Source organism: Pan troglodytes, chromosome 7 (genome assembly GCF_028858775.2).
Source record: "Pan troglodytes isolate AG18354 chromosome 7, NHGRI_mPanTro3-v2.0_pri, whole genome shotgun sequence".
Lineage (NCBI taxonomy): Eukaryota > Metazoa > Chordata > Mammalia > Primates > Hominidae > Pan > Pan troglodytes.
Window position 1 is genome coordinate 25,517,365 of NC_072405.2, and position 20,656 is coordinate 25,538,020.

At 38.3% G+C, this 20,656-nt stretch overlaps 2 protein-coding genes across 30 annotated transcripts in view; one reads left to right on the plus strand and one right to left on the minus strand.

Annotated features, from left to right (window-relative positions):
• Positions 1-1,111: 1,111 nt before the first annotated feature.
• On the minus strand, positions 1,112-18,677 carry CNOT7 (CCR4-NOT transcription complex subunit 7). Of its 2 annotated transcripts, none has more exons than XM_016959131.4 (7): positions 18,541-18,677; positions 16,902-17,113; positions 14,855-15,048; positions 9,084-9,245; positions 6,602-6,746; positions 4,315-4,425; positions 1,112-2,740 (listed from the first exon to the last, which is right to left on the minus strand). In XM_016959131.4, the coding sequence occupies exons 2-7, from the start codon at positions 17,016-17,018 to the stop codon at positions 2,612-2,614; spliced, it is 858 nt and encodes a 285-aa protein (XP_016814620.1). In that variant the 5' UTR covers positions 17,019-17,113; positions 18,541-18,677; the 3' UTR covers positions 1,112-2,611. The 2 variants fall into 2 exon arrangements, with proteins under 2 accessions (XP_016814620.1, XP_054513195.1); XM_054657220.2 differs by lacking the exon at positions 18,541-18,677 and adding an exon at positions 15,305-15,408.
• Positions 18,669-20,656, plus strand: part of VPS37A (VPS37A subunit of ESCRT-I) — a 56,293-nt gene continuing 54,305 nt past the window's right edge. For 9 of the 28 annotated variants that reach the window (XR_010159220.1, XM_063816177.1, XM_063816175.1 and 6 more), the window contains exon 1: positions 18,669-19,210. Coding sequence is in view for 11 of the 28 variants with exons in the window: in XM_528291.9 (XP_528291.2) it covers positions 19,086-19,210 (125 nt within the window). In the remaining 17 variants the exon portion in view is untranslated. The remainder of the gene's footprint in view (positions 19,211-20,656) is intronic. The other 19 variants (XR_001720049.3, XR_010159217.1, XM_016959127.4 and 16 more) reach the window with 6 other exon arrangements.

Below are 20,656 nucleotides of genomic sequence, written 5' to 3' on the forward strand. Positions count from 1 at the left end.
AATAATCTTTCTTTTGATTATTTTTCCCAACCATTTAAAAGCCATTTTTCAGTTCATGGGCCACACAAAAACAGGCAGCAAGCTGATTCTGGCTACGGGCCATATTTTGACAACCCTTGCTCTAGTAGATTTAACAGAATATATGAGTCTGTAATTAATGGCTCAGTAACACTAAAATATCAGCCAAATATCTTACATCTGGAACCTAGACTTTACAAACATTGAGACTGTCTGGAACAAAATAAAAAAGTAAAACTTAGACCCAGTAAAAGTCAAAATGTTCCTCTACAAAAGTTACACTATACGGTTGCTCAACCTACAATGAGGTTACATCTGAAAAAATACTAAGATGCATTTAATGCAGGCAACAGCATACAGTCCCCCAATTTACGATGGTTCAACTTATAAATTTTGACTTTGCAATGGTGCAAAAGCAATACACATTCAGTAGAAACTATAACCCCATCTTTGGTCCTAAGGTGCTCCTAAACTTTTGATGGGGTTACCTCTCAATACACCCACTGTAAAGTTGAAAAATCATTAAGTCGAAAGTAAGTTAGGGATTATCTATACTTTTTAGGGACAGAAGCCAGAAATGATACAAGTTATGAGATTGAGCAACTATGTGGCTAATAAAAAGGCAATCTTTATCATTCCTATTTGAAATCCAGCATTGATTTCTCAAATAGTTGAACAGAATTTAAATATTAGTTTTCTCAGCTAACAAATCACAAGCGAAAAGAAGCTTCACTTCCTTTTTAACGAAGACAAAAGAAGCCAGTTAGAAACTTACTACATTGTGTTAGATTTTTTAAAAAGCCACAGTTATACCAAATGTATTTACTTTGTGAAGTATATCCTTCGGAATAAATGCATTCCTGGAAAGGAGAAACAGAAGTCAGTCCTTAATTAGCTAGTTGAGGTACTCATAAAGAACAAGAATAAGCCAACACTTGAAATGCAGAAAACTCAGATTGATTTTTCAATTAATGGACTAATAATCATCTAGGGTTAATGAAGGAAGTTACTGAATTCTGTTGAGTTGCCCAAATAAAAATGAACAATATCCCCCAAATAAGTATTTCCAAAAGAAAATCACCAGTCATCAACATTTATAAGAAAACATTTTGAAGCCTTTATTTACAAAAGCTTTAAAAACAAATAATACCCTCTGTTTTGCAAATAATGTTTTGTTTAAAAAGGACCACCCAGTTACAGCACTGTAATATCATGAATAAAGAATGTACAAGGGAGACAAACCAATGTGACTAACATTTGGAGATTTGCTAATATTACTGATTGAAGTGTAGGTAACACACATTATAACTTGTAGTCCATCATTTCGGGGTAGAGTTAATGATTACCGAAAAGTCTTCCTACACATGCTCTGGTCTGGTCACATATTCTGCATGGCTAAGTATTTCACAGTCTCTTTTGTCAATATATATAAAATAGATTGCAAAGATATACACAAAAAAATAAACAAGCATTACACTCCTCAGGTAATTTTATCAGCTATATATATATATATGAGAATATATATATATTTTGTTGTTTTGTACCAAATCTCTCCATTATTTACCTTTGTAGCAACTATGAAAGCACAATTTTTGTCTTCTAATTTAATTTGGTACAAAATATACCTAAAGACTTATCTTTGGATTTTAATAAAATTGATTTGTGTAACCAACAAATCAAGAGCATCATAAGAATGGCTACAAAATTTAAAAAAAAAAAAAAAGGGTAAATGGTGATGGAATAAAAATAAGCAGATCAAGGGAAGTGTGCTATCATAAAATAACTGTAGCTTCAACATCTTGAGTACCAGTTTCCTGGCAGATAGATAGTAAACATCCAATCACAAGGGATTTTTCCTGAAGGGTGTAAAGCTGGTTTGAAAATTCTTCAGTCACAGAGCAGCCTACACATGCCAATTAGAAACTGACAGACACTAGATGTGCTTGGAAGATTAAACACTACGTACAGAAACAGCAGTTACTAAGCTCCTCAGTAGTTTCTTGTCTAAGTTTCGCTGAATCAAGAGTTTGCACAACGCGCTATATTCTGTGGGTCAAAACCAAGTAAATACTGTGTAAAGTTGGCAGATTTTTCCAGCTAAGATCAAGAAAAAACAAATTTTCTGATAAAACAGGTTTAGAGTCAGAAACACTCTCTAAAGTGCAAAACTGATGGTCCACGATCTCAAATAGCTAAAACTCCTGCAGAATGGAAGGGAGAGACGTGAAACAGGGAAATAAATTACAGTCAGTGCTAGTTAATTTAGGAAAAGGGAAAAATAAACCAAACTCAAGTAGGTAAAGTTTATCAAAATATTCAATGATGTAGCTTTCCCCACTCTCTGTCACACACGCTTGCTAACAAGTATATTAAATTAAGGCCAAATTTAACCTGAATGCGTTTTTTTTTTTTTTTCTTTTTATTAAGATCTGAGATAGGAACGGTCATACTTAGTACTGAAAGGCAGACAATAAAATGGGCCATGAAAGGGGGGGGAAAGGTACTGTCTATTGTTCGAGGGATTCAACCAGAGATAAAACCTATATACAAGCATGTGTGTAGCTCGAAATAAAAATAAAAGGACTATTTCATGTCATGACTGCTTGTTGGCTTCCTCTTCATATGCATTCCCTGTGCCATTCTGTACATAGGATGAACCAGAACCAAGGCCATACAAATGACCACAATATTTGGCATCATCAATATGATCTTCAAAGAACATCTAAAAAGGAATTTTGAAGAAAAAAAAAAGATAATTTTAACCAAAAGGAACCACTTGTAATTTATATTTCAGCAATGTAAGTACTGACTGTTCACTGACAATAATGATGGCTCTTTTCTATGGTGTTCCTTTGAGGCTACGCATTTCAGTTCAATGAGTAAGACTAATGTCCTCAAAAGTACAGAGCTCAGAAACCAAAGAAAGAGACTACAAAAAAAGTGTATAAATGCATGTCTTTTCCATTTAGACCATTTTTATAAGAATTTGTCATCATGGAAAAATAACTATTCCATTAATTTAACAATACTCAAGAATGAAGAAAGCCAATGATGGTGGGGGAAAAAAAGTTTAGGTTCATAAACTGTCTTAAATCTGTATGCAAGGCTGAGCTGGCTATAAATGATCAAACCATAAAGTCATGGACAGTAAAATCCAAACATTCACACTCTATTACTGTCCTTGAAGAAGCCAAGAAAAATAAAGATAAATTAGTGCCAGAAATCCACTTTTAGTTAAATAAACCATTAAGACATTTTTAAAATGCAAAGCTAAAAAATCCAAAAGGTTGTTTCAATTATCTAATGAAACAATTGGAAGGAGTCCAAAACAAAATATTTACGTGTCATGAATGGATAGTCCAAATCACTTCTGAAGCAACAACACTACTTAGCAAAACAGCTTTAATGCTATTATCAATACATTGCTACAAAAAGTTTTAAATTCTCAGTCTCAATTTAATGTCTAAGAGAAAATATACTCAAATCCACAGCGAATTTTTGCAAAAGGGAAAACTTATAGTCAAGAAAAACCTCACTTGTTTTTTGCACAACCAATTTACCTGTTTACCTATAGCTAGGTGTATCTGTGCATATCACTTAATTACTTAGGAGTAGATAATGGGTTCATTAAGTTTCATTCTTCCATCCCTAACATTTTATACTCAAGGAACTGATCTCTGCCTTTTGCCGTTTAAGGAGGGTTTTCCTAATATGGTTTCTGATGCAACTACTACGTTGGATTTATTTGATCCCTTCGGAATTCAACCCCCCTTTTAAGACTCAATGCAGTAAAAGAGCCTGAGTTCTTCTCTATAAAATCTTCAAAGCACTGAAGAATGACATGAGCAAATAATATATTTATCACCAGTTTAAACCTTAAAAGGGGTCATGCTAGAAGAAACCTAATATAAAGATTCCTTGCCTTGTAGAAGGAACACCAATGGGAGTCAGAAAACAACTCTGGAGTTCTCCCACTTGTAATGTGTTTAATCATGGAAGTTATTAGCCTGTTTTCTCACCTGAGAAATAATATGGTTGGACCTACATGACTTCTCAGGTAGTTTATGTTTTAAAATTGTTGGTTCTATGATGAACATGTTCTCCCAGTTCCTTCTGAACTACATTTCAAGATGACTTATTTTTGAATACTTTTAAGTGTGGTGGATGTGACTCATATGGTATCTCTAATTATATCTTTACTTAGTAGGTACTTGTTGCCCAAAATCTTTGGCCACAAGATTTTTAATGTTCTCAACCTAACAACCAACTGAGAAAAAGGCAGTGATGTCTTCATACTTCTCTCATTTTGAAAAAGGCCATTCCTGTGAGCAATGAATCAGATCCTGCCTGATGTTGTGGTCCTATCCGTTCCAGCTCTAACTGTTCTGCCACCTCCTGTAATCCACCCTAGAAAAAATAAAAAATTGCTTGTCAAGAAGAAAAATCTTACAAGGCCTAAATTCACAAATTATAAACTTAGACGCTGACCAAAATAAAAATAAACTTTAGTATGTAAAGGTGAATCTTATAAAGATTGGGGGGAAGAAACAGAGAATGTGAATTACTAATGTATTTGTTGAATGCGGAAAAAGTATCATTTAATAGAAAACAAGATCCTAATTGGGAAAATGTATTTTCATCATGTTTTAGGGCATATGACAGGTAAATACTCTCCTAGATACGGGAAGGAAGCAGACCATATATAGGGTAATATTTATCAAGTACACTCATAGTCTATCAATCCAGTAATAATTATAAAACTGAAAAGCTAGTATAACACCATTTTTTTCATATTTTCTTAAACTTCCCACCATCCATTTGTAGTTTTCACTTAATTTTTACAAAACAAAGCCATTATGAATAATCATTAAGAATATGCTAAATGCTTCACTATGGTTTTGTTAGTTAAGACGAGTATATGCACACAACTCCTTAGAGTGGTCTGCTATAATCCACCTATGTTAATACTCCTAAGATTAAAAAAGAAAGATGAGAGTGGAAAGAGTGGAAAGAAAGAAAAAGACAGTAACAGAAGGAAAGAAAGTGGGAGGACAGGGAAGGAGAGTAAAGGGAGGGGAGAATAAGAGTAGAGAGTGAAGGAAAGAAACACCAACAACAAAACAAAAATTCTTCTCTAACTTGTTAAGGCCTCCACCAGCAAAATGGCCCTTCTGTGCATCACAGCTTGAAACAAGGCTTTGCACAGCAGTTGCTTCTGCGCTAAAAATAGCACGAGGATTAGGTATCATTAGCAGCTGCTTAGGAGAACAGAACTAGAACTGAATAGAACAGCATGGCTGACTATAGGTCAAAAAGCACCTTTGTCGTTAACCTGAATTTTAACACAGCAGCTTACTCAGGACACATTCAGAATATCTGTACTTAGAAACTTCCCAGTAACAACCACATGATGAGCAATAATTTGGTTCCCTGTTCCTGAAAACTATCATTATACAGACATGTCAATTAAAAAAAAAGTCAGATGAAAACATGTAGGCCTCAGCATGCAGTGCTTTCACAGGGTGGGCTGAGTTTCTCAAGCAAGGGATACCCTACTGCAAGTTCACTTCCTGGAAGTCCCCTCAAATTACACAGAAGTCTACTGCTACAAACATAAAATAATCTTTCTTGAAAATTTCTCTAGTCATATGCTGACCATATCATGTATTAAAGGTAAACACTGGCCAAAAGAAAGCTTCTCATCTTCAGTTATCTGTTAAGACCAGCGTGACCAACATGGTAAAACCCCAACTCTACTAAAAATACGAAATTTAGCTGGGTGTGGTGACGGACACCTGTTAATTCCAGCTACACAGGAGGCTAAGGCAGGATAATCACTTGAACCTAGGAGGCGGAGGTTGCAGTGAGCTGAGACCACGCCACTGCACTCCAGCCTGGGCGACAAGAGCAAGGCTCCGTCTCAAAAACAAAAAAAGAATGAATGTTTAGAATTTAAAAATACATGTTATGCAGCGTCAAAATGTTACTACTATCTAGGCAGGACCTACACATTTCCCATAGTACTTAACTGTAACAAGCTGACATCTTTTGGCCAGAGAAGAATCTTTTAGCTATATAGTTTAATCCTAGGAACATTATCCTATCACTAGAACTGACAAAATAATTTCTAGCCAAGATAAGCCAAAAGGAAAGAAAAACTTTTGCCACACTACTGAATACATCTGCATATCGCTGGCCACCTTAGATTCCACCTTGTAAGAACAGATTCTATGCGTCTTGGGAGAAAGTAACAACTCACACTGGCATGCATATGAGAGCCTCACTGTCCTCAGATTTTTGTTTTGGTTTGTGATTTTCAATCTGGCAAGCAGTGACAAGAACCGGCCCTAAGCCTGAAATTTGTTGAAAATTCTGCCTTCTGCCAAGACATACTGAAGCTCTGAAAAAAGGATTCCCTACAAATTATGTATGCAAGAAAAAAAATCACATGACCGGATAATATAATTGCATTCACTGTAATACTTTAAAATATGGTTTAAAACAACATCCCAGCCTAGGCTCTCATGACAGTCACTTGGTCTGAACAGTGTGCTGCTGTAGATAATGCCATCCGAAGCCTTACTTTGAGATTTTTGCAGCTCTTCATGAGGTACTTCACATCATAAATGACAGGAAAAAACAATCGAAGGATCTCAAAGAAGTCAAGTTCTTCTTCAGGCAAGTTAGAGTTGGTTAGGATTTTGATTAAGTAGCCAAAGTCGTAACCGCTATAAAAGGGTTAAAAGAATAGAGAAGAGGGACATATAAATACTATAAAGATGAAAAAAAAAAGTTTTTCTGATTCAAATTTAAGCAAGTCACACTAGAGCCCTCCCAAAAACATTAAAGAGAAGTGCACACAAGAACAGAGAAAACAAACATATTGAGAACTATAATGAGAAAATGTCATCATCTTACAGTATTAAGAACTTTATCACTTTATTATTCAGAGATATCAACACAGACCTACACTACCAAACCAAGCCTATGGTCAATAAAATACTATTTTGTTGATATCTGAATAGAGAACACCAAGAAGAGTATCAAGCTGCCCACAGATGTCTCAAAATATTTTTTAAAGTAACTATGGAAATGGAGAAATAAAGATGAATGGAAACTTGGCCAGAAGAGTTAGCAAAGGTAGCAAGAGAACTGGCACTCGGTAGACAAAAGTAATGCAAGTCATCCCACTTTTACATAAGGTGGTCATATACTTTATCCAAAGAATAAGACTGTAACAAGGTATTTTCACTTCTCTTAAATGACTGTGTTAAGTAGTCTCTCCCTTTTCTTCCTTCACAATTCTCTTCCTTTCACTGTGGCTCCCTAAGAGTCATTATTAATGGAAATGCTGCACATGGAAGAAGTGAAGGGTAGTAAAAAATAACTACTCTCTTGATCATAAAATGCAAACTCCTACACTCTCAAATCCAAAACTCTTCTCCCTTTTTCCGGCCTTTTCCACAGCTTTCTGTCTCCCTACACTCCCAGGCCACTTAGACACGTCCGTCCCTTGTCTACCTTTCCTTCCAGGACCTCTAACAGGAAGCCTATATGACATTTGCTCACTAACATTAAAAGATTATATTAGCGCTTAGGATTTATAAACTTCTTAAACTATTCTTTATTACTTGAAATTAGAATATGAGGAAAACAACTAATGATATTTAATGGAATAAAATCTTCTATCTTGATAAATATTCAAATATATCAGTCTAACTTAGATTCTAAACTCCAAGAAGACATGAATGAACCCTGTTTGTTTTTGTTCATCTTAATACCCAGTGCCTAGTGCACTGTATTTTGTCAGAGTATTTTTTAAATGAAAGGGTATGTCATACACAGTAAAAGGGTAGGGCAATACTTTCCAGTTCTTTTGCATCTTCATGTCTAGGGAAGAAAAATGACTAAAAAAAAGGTATTTGTATCAAGAGTCTTAAGTTATGTTTCCTAAGGTACAAGTTCAAGTGCAGAAGAGACAAAAAAGATGATAGGTAAGAATGAGTGTGTTCAGTACCTACAACTCAACCATTTCTGGTTAGTACACATCAAAGTTGCCCACATCACTATAAACATCCCACAGATCAGAGACAGAAACTAAACCATGCAGGAGACTCAGATTTAAGATACATGTGTGAAGTGGACCAAGTATGAGAGTATTAACATCTATGTAACACAATGCTTTTTCAAAACCTAACAAAAGCCAATATCATTCTGAAGGTTACTTTTAGTCCCTGGAACGTCAGTTTAGTTTACTTAGATGGGAAAACTCTTTTTCATATGTGGAAATCTATTTCACAAAATCGGAAGTTTCCTTACCAGAAACACTCTTAAATAATCTAGTTTCATAACAATAAAGAATTTAGAACCACCACTTATTGAGAATTTACTGTTTATAAAGTATTTTGGTGACCATTAAAACAAGTCTTCAAGCTATTTCTTCTAAGGGATGCCTTATCACTTTAAAAAAAAATTAAAATCCACCTCCACACCCACCCCTAGCATTTTCTTTGCTGTTTTGAGATAGTACTTATCACTATCTAACAAATCACAACGTGAACTCCATTTTTAAAAACTGTCTGCCCACCCCCATGTATAAACTCCATGAGGAAAATAATTTTCATCTGTTTTATTCACACCTTAGTTCCTAGAATCTCATCTCAGTGCCTGCCATATGGTAAATACTCAATAACGTTGTGTAAATGTAAATGAATGGTTTCCCCCGTAGAACATTAAAAACTAAGGTGTAGAAATAGTAAAAGAAAACCCTGGGTAACACCAATTCCAAATGGCACCGCTGGATTTAAACCAGGGTCTTTCACTTTTTAGAGAACCCGTACTGTTTCCACTATGCAACATGCTTCTCACAGGCAAAAATGGATCCCATATTTTAAATTAACCTTTAAGTAGACCAACATTAGCCTCCTAAGAGTTAGGAGACAACTCTATATGGCAGTCAACTCTTTCCAGAATTAAACCTGAAATTGCTAACATAGTGACCCAAGTAAGTGTGGAGCAAGTATGAGATGGAAAAACAAATGCCATTTTCAATGTAGTCCTTTTACCTATGAAATGACAACCATTTGACCCCTTCACAGAGGACCACTCCAGAAGTCATAAGAAGTTCTGCAAAGTACTGGGTTTCAATTCCTTCCTCCTCATGTTTTTTAAACTGGATACCAGATGTTGTTAGTAGCTCTATAGAGTCCTGGGCATACATGTCCTCCCTGGCAGAAGAAAGAGAAAGAGAACATTCAAACATGCCATTACTTCAAACAAGCTGTTCTTCTGCTTACATCTATAACTACAGTGCCAGAAAAGAGACAGAGGATTGGCTTGAGTCCACCTGTTTCAATGCTTTATATATATGCAAGAAAAATGCAATTTAAATACAAAGGTCATTATTTCAGAAAAGTGTTTCGAATAAAAAATCATTCAGAGAGTCCATAGGTGCAATTTTAATCGTTTTTCTATTAGCCTTTCATACTTAAATACATTTAACTGGGTTTGGAAAAGGGTCTCCTATTCACCAGGGGCTACCGTCGCAAAGTGACAGACAAGTTTTCTCAGAGACTCTCAGTCTCAGCAGCCACTGTAATGCTCCCAGATAGAGCTGCAGCCATAGCTGTGGGGCATATGCCCATCTCCCGTGCTCTCAGCAGCACCAGTAAGGAGACCCAGTGGAAAATGTCTCATGTGGATGAGTGAAACTACACTTCATCTTAAAGAAGGAGATGCCTCCTTTCACAAATGATGAGCCTTGCAAATGCCTCCAATAAGCAACACTGTATAAAGTTAAGGACTGTACTGTAATAGCAATAATTTCTTCTGCCAACAATCCTATTCCTAAAAGACTGCCTTACAAAATCAAGCCAGGAAATCTAAATATAAACCAATTCTTCAAGATTTCACTTAAGCCAAAAAGAAAGCCATCTCCAACCACAAATATATGTGTATCTGAAATATTAAAAGTTCCCAAAATATATCTGTATCTGAAATATTAAAACAAAAAAGTTACCAAAATACAGATACATTTTTGAGAATACGTGAAGAAGTATTTTTTTATTTACTTTTTAAATTGTAAGAATACTGGTTTCTACCTCTTGGCAAAAGGAATTCCTATTAAACACTTGACAAATCTAAACCATGGGGTTCATTTCACTTGGGCCAAAAAGTATCGTTATGGTTAGTCCTTTAGAAATCAATTTATTTCTAAATGTCTGAAAAATTACAAAACAAACAATGGAAATATTTTAAAAGAGAAGGAAACCACAACAATCACGTAAAAGTCAGTCTCCCCTGGAAAATCCTTTAGGAAGGGTAACAGAATAAACCCAATGAAGTAGTTTTTTTTTTTTTTCCAGTGAAACCACAGCTTTCCTATGCTAAAAATATGTACCTCAAAAAATTAGAATCTCATTCATCAGGTCCCAGTGCTCACACTGAGGCATGCCTTAGCAACTATAAGCAATGAAAGGCATAAAAAACAGATTCTTCTCCAGGTGCACATCATTCTTGGCCATTTGCCAAGGTATAGGTATACAAGCAGTTTAGACCTTTTTCTCTTAAGTTTCCAATAACACCCTTCACCTGTTTACTTGCAGCATATGGCTTCACCCCATACCTGCTTTACAAAGAAACATCAGATTAATATTCCTGTCTTTCTTTACATCTACGTATGTGAAGATCTTTCTTACTCAGACTCCAAAGACAGCTTGCCTCATCGCCAAAGCTAATTGCTACCAATGCCTTAGACACTATTCCATGCCATTCCTCAAAGGACTTGTCAAGTGCCTATCTTTATCCTAACATACAACTCCTTAACTAACTCATGAACACTCAAATATGTCTGTGTATTATCTGTAAAACAAAATAAAAACCACTATTCTGTTGATTCTGCTTTCCCTTCTTGAGACAGGGTCTGGCTCTCATCCAGGAAACAGTGGCTTGAACACGGCTCACTGCAGCCTTGACCTCCCGGACTCAAGCAATCCTCCTTTTGCAGCCTCCCAAGTAGCTGGGACTACAGATATGAGCCACCATGCCTGGCTAATTTTTCTATTTTTGTAGACAGGGTTTTGCCATGTTGCCCGAACTGGTCTTGAACTGAGCTCAAAACAATCTGCCCACCCTGGCTTCCAACTGGCCTCCCGAAGTGCTGGGATTACAGGAATGGGCTACTGCATCCAGCCTTCCTTCTTATGGCACTCTCTATCTCCTTCTTTACACTGCCACTTTCCTTAAATGAAGCATCAGCATCCTTTCTGTTACCACCAAACCCAAGGTGCCCTGTAATTTCTACTATCCTATTGAATTATTGCAATCACCAAAAGTGATTTTTCTTTTTTGAGACGGAGTCTCACTCTGTCACCCAGACTGGAGTCAGTGGCATCTCGGCTCACTGCAAGCTCCACCTCCTGGGTTCACGCCATTCTCCTGCCTCAGCCTCCCGAGTAGCTGGGACTACAGGTGCCCACCACCACACCCAGCTAATTTTTTTTGTATTTTTAGTAGATACAGGGTTTCACCGTGTTAGCCAGGATGCTCTCGATCTCCTGACCTTGTGATCCGCCCGCCTCGGCCTCCCAAAGTGCTGGGATTACAGGCGTGAGCCACCATGCCCAGCCTAAAAGGGAGAATTTGTTAAAAATTTGTTTTAATTCTCTTTATCAGTGACATTATTTCCACAGAATGCTTTTCTTCTTCACAGCTCATCAGTACTCCACTTCAATTTTCATGGATGTATCAACTCCAAATTCAGTTTGGAGAGAATTCCCATACGTTACAATTCTAATTCTTAGACTTTGGCAATAGAGAGAAAACAGAAGAGTTACAAAACACTGAGTTATAAAGACCATGACCAACTTTCCTCAGTACTAAATCCCTAGTGTCTAGCACTGTAACTGACACTCATTCTAGCCACCCCATTAAAAAGTCAATTTTTATCTTTCTTCAAAATTTCCAAGATTCTCTTCACGGTGCTCTCTCTATATTAGGCATTACTCGTTTATCTTCCAAATGACTTCTTCTACCTAATGTTTTTCACTGTATCCTTCTCCTTAAACATCTCCTAACATCAGTGTAAATCAAGCTTGTCCAACCTGCAGCCAGTGGGCCACATGTGGCCCGGCAGGGCTGTGAATGTAGCCCAATACAAATTTGTCAACTTTCTTAAAACATTTTGAGATTTTTTTTTTCTTTTTTTAGCTCATCAGCTATTGTTAGCATTAGTGTATTTTATGTGGGGCCCAAGACAATTCTTCCTCTAGTGTGGCCCAGGGAAACCAAAAGATTAGACACCCCTAGTGTAAATGGTAGCAAAACTTGGTAGTAAACTTTAGCAGTCGTTTTTGAGTAAGAAAGAAAAAATGTCACTTACAGGCTGTACTAAGAAAGCAGTTGTTACTAGAACAAAGGTGTTTCTGGAAAAGGAAACTGTCAATTTTATCCAAACTGAGAAGCTGATGGGTTACCTCCTTCTCACGTGCTGAGATCACAATAGTATCTAATTTAAAAACAATGTTCTAATTCACTTGAACAAAAAGTTAACATGGAACAAATGAAATGGTAAAGCACTAATTTTAATAAAGGTTTATCATTTGAGAAAAAGGATAGGAGGCAATTTTCAGTGTTTCACAGATGTAGTTCTTATAAAAGGTTTTCAGTTTGAGTGGAGTACTTTTCACCCTTTATAAATAGGGTGTTCAATCTTTTGGCTTCCTTGGGCCATACTCAAAAGAACTGTCTTGGGCCACACATTAAATAAACTAACTTAAACAACAACAAAAAAATCTCATAATGTTTTAAGAAAGTTTACGAATTTCTGTTGGGCTGCATTCAAAGCCATCCTGGGCCAAGGGTTGGACAAGTTTACTTTACAAGGTTCTGTAGACTGTGCGTGTGTGTATAGATACAGGTATTTTTAGAGACAACGTATCACTCTGTTGCCCAGGCTGGAGTGCAGTGGTGCAATCTAGATCACTATAGCCTTGAACACCTCAGTTCAAGCAATCCACTTGGTTCAGCCTCCTTGTACCTGTAGTGCTAGCTACCTGTACCTGTACCTGTAGTGCTAGGACTACAGGTACACAGCCACCATGCCTGGCTTAGTTTCAATTTTTTTTTTTTTTTGTAGAGACAGAGTCTATGTTGACCAGGCTGGTCTAGAACTCCTGGCCTCAAGCAATCCTCCTGCCTTGGTCTCCAAATGGAGAGTATATTATTAAACCCAAAAGAGTGAAATGGAGAGTCAGGCTAAACACAGTGTAATTACAAGCCATACTACTATACCACAGGCATCATTACTCTGCTTTTCCTAAGCCCTACTTTCGTAAAATTGTGTATACTAAATATCTTTGTTTATCTGACAAAGACCAGGAAGAAAGAATTCATACATTGGCACTACCATTAATTGCCTACAGTTTCTTTCACTATTTTACCTACCAGATATTAGGATATATGACACAAATGTAGGATGTCAAATAGAAGAACAATGCAATATTGCAACACGCAGTTAAGTACTCACTCAACGTTATCAATAAGTTCTTGGAAATTGCAACTTTAAGCCAAAAGATGGATAACGAAACCAATTTTTACCACAGGCTAATTGATAAAAACAAGAGTTAAGTTCCTACGGCATATTTCTGGTCACAAAAAAATCATCAAACTTCTAGATAAAGACCAAAATACTTCTAATATTAAACAATGAAATAAATGTGAGCTATATGTAAATTTAAGAACGATTAATAAAAACAAGATAATTATTTGCTCCATTATTCAGTTGAGGGGTGAAGAAAGCCAGAGCCTATTCTGGCAGCTCAGGGCACAATGTGGGAACCAACCCTGGTCAGCATGTCATTCCGTGGCACAGTGCACTCACACAGATACACCTACTCACTCACACTGGGACAACTTAGCCACACCATTTCACCTAACGTGCACAGCCTTGGGATGTGGGAGGAAATCAGAGGACCCGGGAGAAAATCCACACATACACGAGAACGTGCAAACTCCACTCAGGTAGTGGCCCGGGTCGGGAATCAATTTTATTTTTTATGAAGGTTACCATAAAACAATGTTGAAGAAAATGACATTTGAGGTCCTGCTGTAATAAGAATGTATTATTTTATTTACCCAACTTACAGTTTGCAAATAATCTGCCCCTCTCCAAAAACATCTAAAACTTCCCTTAGCTATCAAGACTACTTCTATTAATAATACAGAAATATTATAACTAAGGAAACTGGGTGAAGACCCAGGGCTTGAGTTAGAATGAAGATTTTGACATATGATAAACACCAGGTTCAAGGATACTACTACTTCTCCTATATGTAAATTAAGAGAGCTTTTGTGGATTGAAGTGGCAACATAATGATTATATAATACTGACTTGAAAGGAAAACGTACCCAAGGTTCCAGAAAACGTCTTACTGCATTTGACATGTAATCTACTCATAAACTGGAATATGAATGCAACAAAAATCTTCACAAGAAGGATAAATATTATAAAAGGCTATATTTCAAATTGCACACAAAATTTTTGAAAGTAAAACTAATGTAGGATTATTTTTTCTATCAGAAGTACTTTCAATACCCAAAGTCTTCCAAATACAAAAAAAGTTGCAGTCATATTTTAAATATAACATCTTTAACATCAAAGTATTTTTTTTGGTCCCATAGTAAAAAAGAAAACCATGCTTTTGAAATGTTACGTTTTATATATTTCCAGGATAACTACACCAAATTCACCTAGCATGTCACCATACTTGAGGAAAATCAATTCCTAAGATTAAAGAAAAAAAAAAAAGTCTGGGTTATACAGTTATTTCCCACTTACGTCAAATTAAATTTAAAATTAAACTGCCAAGTTGAAGTTCCTGGAGGGTATTCTCCTTGCTCATTCATAAATGTCAGTCCTAGCTGAATTATCTTTAACAAGTCTACATTACACCGCAATAGTTGGTATTGATAGTCAGCATTGCTCCTGAATTCTCCAATGGGTCTTGCAACCACACCTGGAAACTCGGTGTCCTGTAAAATAGTTTTAAGATTCATTATGTACTAAACAGTCAAAACTACAATCCACACATTCTTAATTTTTGATGCAAATCAAAGAATGCTACAGATGATATTCTACACATTTATATTCAATTACAAAGTATATTTTAACTAGAAAGAACATCACTTTTTAGAACCATAAAACTCTATAAACTTAATAACCTTTCCTTAAATATATCCAAAAAGTTACTACACGAGATACATGTGATAAATTTAACCAAATACTTACTCTATAACCAAGAAAGGGGGGAAAATCATAAATTCCTGTCTCCCAAAGGATACATGAAATGATGCTCACAGTATTCCAATGCTAAAACCAAGTTTCTTGAAGAACTGGTTCAAAAGAGGGGAAAACGCCCTGTACTTTCCAATTGCTTCTCTGACACAAGGTTTTTCTCAACACCAAAACCCTAAGAAAAACATCATTAGCTTCCTAATTTCTCTGGCTGAAACAATATTCTCTCTATAGTCCACAGAAAGCATGTTGTCAAGAATTGCATGCCACCTACTCACTCTTGTAGGATGTTATCACTTCTCTATGTTGCCACTCTTTATCATCTGAGAAATCAATGATCACTATGAATTTCCATTGGTTAAGAAAACAATTTTAGTTCTAATCATGGGTAAGTACACCTTTATCAAATAGTATGTCATCTACAAAGAAACAGTCATATTTTAACCAATCAACTTGCTCCTCCCCAAAGTAATGCATTTGTTTATTTTTATTAAAAATACTGAGACAAAGATACACCGGTTTAGTATTAGAATTCAAACTAGGGCTAGCTAAGAATAAAAACTACCTATCGAGTCACTATGAAATAGTAAAGAAATCAATATTTCTCTAAATTCAGTGCAATTCAACAGCCACTTTATTGAATACTATATGTGTTATGCTAGGTGTTGGGAGAGAAAGGATGATTAAAGCACTTGGTTTATGGAGGTAATAATAATCCAGTGGATGTAGAAAACAGTAGGGTAGCTAACAGATATAGACAGTATAACGGTAAAGAAGAAAAATCATTAACTGGATAGACAATCTAGGCAGACCGAACAGCACGTGCAAAAGCAGAGTTGCTTAGTAACACAGTATATTCACAGAACTCCAGTGTTAATTATGAAAACAAATTGCAGACCAACAACGTTTCACTGGCACATCTGATTTTTTTGTTTGAGAAAGAGCACCCTAGCTTCTGGGAGCTCATGTGGTACTACCAACTAGGCTTTGGTGTTGCTAGGAGCAGACCTGGCACTCATAGCTACGCCCTCATGTTCTCCTGTTGAACACAATTTCACAAAAGTTCAACCTCAAATAAGGCCACTCTGTAATCATGTCTGAACAAGGACAAAAAAATAAAAATGTCAAACCACAAAATGACCAAGTATCTCCATCCTGGCTAAATGAATGACTGTTCCTTCTCTGCAGCTTTAACCTCATTCTAGTCTCTCATTTAAGACTTAGTAAGATACCCAATCACAGAATTACCCCAGCTTCCCGAACATATCCAATCCACAGTAAACCCCTGCTTCCCTTACCTTCCCCTAAGACCACCTGACACTAGCCCAAATCCTTCCTAACTCTTATTCAAACGGCCCATGGTTCCCATGAATTCCAATGCGTTTTCCCTCACTGCAATGAGGGATAAATCCAACCTGTCAAATCACAGGTGTATTCCTGATGGATTTTGGCTGGAGGGCAGTGACAAATTTTACTTTTCATGGTGAAATTAATCCCAAAAAATATCAACCAAAAGGGTTGAATTCAAGACTTTAAAATTTCCTTTTCCTCCTTTATATGAAGCGTTTTAAAGATCTGCTTGTGGGCATACCATAGCAACGTAATTATATTTTCGGATAACTTGACGAATTTTCTTCATCTCTTCATCCAAGTTGCAAGCCCAAACTTCACAAATTCTTTGGCTATGATCTACAGTTGCCGCTGGCATAGTGAGGGCACAAGGGAGTCTAGATGCCAAGCATCAAAATGTTATACTTGATTGAAGATTTGTTTCATAAAATATTTTATCCTTTATTTATGTACCTGTCAAAATAAAAAAACAATATGAAGACCAGATATATCAAATCTGAATCACAGAATAATTGAGCCAACAGGAACCTAAGAAGTTATTTATTCAAAGTTCTCGACTCATAAAAAAAAAAAATCAAAATTTAGAGAGTAACTTAAGGTCACACAGCTAGTCTATAGGAAAAAAAGGACTACAGTACAGATTTCCTGGTCCTAATTTCAGTTATTTTAAAATAGCTTTTTTACACATACATACTAATCATATTTTATAACTTTCCACTATTTATCTGAGTTCAACTACTCTGCATAAAACTTTATAAAGCCATCCATTTCCAGACAAAAAATGAAAAATTACTTATTTACATGTGACAAGATCAGATGTTACCATGGCAAAGATGGTGTTTATTTTTATTCCTCATTAATAAAACAACCAAAATCCGACTTGATAACAAGATCTACTTTACTGGCGTTTATTCTAACTAGACTAGAGGGGTCAAAAATGTTTGTAAATGCTCTGAGAAAAAAGTAACAGCCATGAAAATTATCTGAATGTTCGCAGTTACAAAAGGGAAAAAGAACACAATAGAACGTCTAAAACTTAGAGCATATTGCGTGGTTACCAAAGATAGATCTCACATTTCTGGTCTATAAACAGAGTTCCTGTTGATTCTTGGGCAGGGAAATTTCAAATCCTTCTGCATTTTTCATACAAATTGGAAAAAAAAAAAAAACAAGAGTAAAAAGAGGGTCTTATGACTGTCTTCTAAACTCTGAAGAGTCACAAATGTAACTTCCAATTCTCCAAGTAGAGAAACTAAAGGAGATCCACAGGACACCCCTCCTTTATAACTCTCCCACCCCGATACGCACACACACACACATAAGCACAAAAACACAAAGACTTGGAAAGACCCTGTAGTCTAACATTGTTTTCCTCCACCTCTCTCTCTACTGCAGTCCCAGAAGCCCCGAAGAGACACCAAAGGCCTTCTCATTACTGGAGATAGCATCTCCGTACTGCAGTTTCCCAGAGAAACGAGAGGACGGCACCGAGGTATTCAAGCCATAGGTAACTCTCTTCCCTGGCAAAGCGCCAGTGCGAAGGTGCTGATACCACTGACTGGAGCTACACTGACTCCCAAGCACTGCTGCGTGAAACAATACGAAGAGGTGAGGATCTAGGCCACCGCCCTCCACTCCCAATTTCCGTCCCACAGCGAAGCCCCAGGTACAAAGCCTTTGCGTCATCACTACGCGCCAACCCCTTGACAAACCCCCAGCCCCAGTTACCCAGCCCCCAACCCGCCGCCAGGCTCCTTCCTCCGCCAGCCGCACTCCAGCTGGCGCCATCGCGCACCCTCTCAGGTTCATCGTCCCCGCCCCCTTTCTACTTCCCTAACCCGCCCCTCCCCCCGTAAGGCTGCAGCGGATGCAAGATCTACTTGTGTCGCTGAGCTCGCGCTCCTCCTCCTCCTCCTCGCCATAGAGACAGCACCCGGCGGCGGTGGCGGTGGCGGTAGCGGCGGCGGCAGCGGGTGCCCCATAGACACCTCTCGCCCAGCGAAGGGAAAGGCGAGCAGAAGCTGCGCCGCACCGTGCTGCGCCGTCGCTTTTCGCACGTCCTGACGGGGGCGCTAGATGATGACGCGTCACGCAGAGGGGGCGGGGCACGCAAGTGACGGCGGCGCGGGTGGTGGAGCGCTGGGCGGCCAGGCTCCCTGGCTGGCCGGTTTGGGCGTCTGGGCCGTTAAAGTGGGACCGGCTGTTCCGGGCCGCAAGTTTCCCTCTCCAGCCGCCCGCCGTTCGTAGCATGTCCCCCAGAACCCGGGGAGCGCAGGCAGGACAGACTTAGAGAAGACGCGGTCCCCAGCGCTTGGGCCACGGACGTCCCACCCCGCTCATCTGTCGCTGGAGAACCGCCGGGCCGAGCCACTGGGAGAAGCAGGCCAGAGCCTTCCAGGGCCTCCGGCCCGTGGACCCGAGGAGGATGAGCTGGCTCTTTCCCCTGACCAAGAGCGCCTCCTCCTCCGCGGCTGGGTCCCCCGGTGGCCTCACCAGCCTCCAGCAGCAGAAGCAGCGCCTGATCGAGTCCCTCCGGAACTCACACTCCAGGTGACTGGTCTCTGCCTCTCCACCGGAGGAAAAAGTAGGGTGGGAGGGCGGGCTTGTCCTAACCACCCTCGCAGCGCCTCAGTCTGCTCCCCACCAGCTCCTCATGTGGTTTACCTCCCTTGGTTGTGGGTCACACGCTTGCTCTGCCACTCCTGCCCCCTTTTACTGTTTTCCTCCGGACCCTCCCTGCCTCCTGCCGCACCACTGCTCAGCGCTTCTAACTCGGATTTCCTCATCCCTCCTGACACATAGCTGCTGACTGTAATCTCTCAATCTCTCTCATAGTCTATTTCCAGTATCCCTTGCTGCCCAGGCTTCGCCACTGATCTTTCCCTTTGCCCACCTGATTGCCGCGTCAGCAGAATTGTTAAAATACAATTGTGAAGAGTAATCTCCAGGTTTCACAAAGAAGGGAAAATAGAACTGTTGCAACATCAAAGGAAAGGGAAGCCAGAGTTTTCATCAGTGAATGCTTCTCGTCTGAGAGTCACTTATCACGTAGTCAGTCTTCTTGAGACTCTAAGATTTACCCTGTTGGAGAAGTCTCTCCCCATCTCACAGCGACCAGTGCATGTACATTTCTCACTTCTTTCATAGTCTTGTCCCCACGCTCAAGAATTACTTTATGTTCATCTTGATTGTTCTGTTGTCTTCCTGTGAGTTTTTCATTTTATCATGGTCAGTTTAGAAATATTTTTACAATTCATATTATTTCAACTTTTACTGTAAATTGGTTTGCTGCAGCCTTTTACATTGCAAATGTCTATGGTCTCTAATGGTTTTCAAAAATTAGAACTGCTTCTTTATATTATATGCATTTTGCAAGTATATTTACTTAACAGTTTCACACTATTTTAAATAAAGATGACAACATTGTTAAGTCCCTAACCCTTTTTTTTTTTTTTTTTTTGCCGGGGGGACGGCTCTCCTGTTGCCCAGGCTGGAGCGCAGTGGCGCGATCTCGGTTCACTGCAACCTCCGTCTCCCGGATTCAAGCAATCATCCTCCCTCAGCTCCCCACACCCCTCCGAGTAGCTGGGATTACAGGTGCGCGCCACCATGCGCGGCTAATATTTTGTATTTTTAGTAGAGACGGGGTTTCACCACATTGGTCAGGCTGGTCTCGAACTCCTGACCTTAGATTATCCACCCGCTTCGGCCTCCCAAAGTGCTGGGATTACAGGAATAAGCCACCTCGCCGGGCTCTTAGCCCTTTTAAAAATATTATTTTCATACAGTTAAAAAATACGTATCCTCAGATAATATCGAATAATTCTTATTTAAAATGGAATAATTTTTAATTAAATAGTCTAGTTAATAGAAAAATTTACTGCAAAATCAGTTTGGCTAAAATAAGGCCTGATGCTGACTGAACTTTAGGTGTTTCTTGGTTCGTTGTCTCAATTGTTCTGTTTGTTCAGAACTTTCAAAAGGTGAAATTTTATG

What these genes read in the sequence shown, in the direction of transcription:
- CNOT7 (XM_016959131.4), bottom strand. Translation starts at nt 17,018, where the DNA reads ATGCCAGCGGCAACTGTAGATCATAGCCAAAGAATTTGTGAAGTTTGG. An exon ending in AATTTTAAATTTAATTTGAC is followed by an intron (nt 9,246 to 14,854) that starts GTAAGTGGGAAA and finishes TTCTTCTGCCAG; the next exon opens with GGAGGACATGTATGCCCAGG. An exon ending in CCTTTTTCAAAATGAGAGAA is followed by an intron (nt 2,741 to 4,314) that starts GTATGAAGACAT and finishes ATTCCTTTTTAG; the next exon opens with ATGTTCTTTGAAGATCATAT.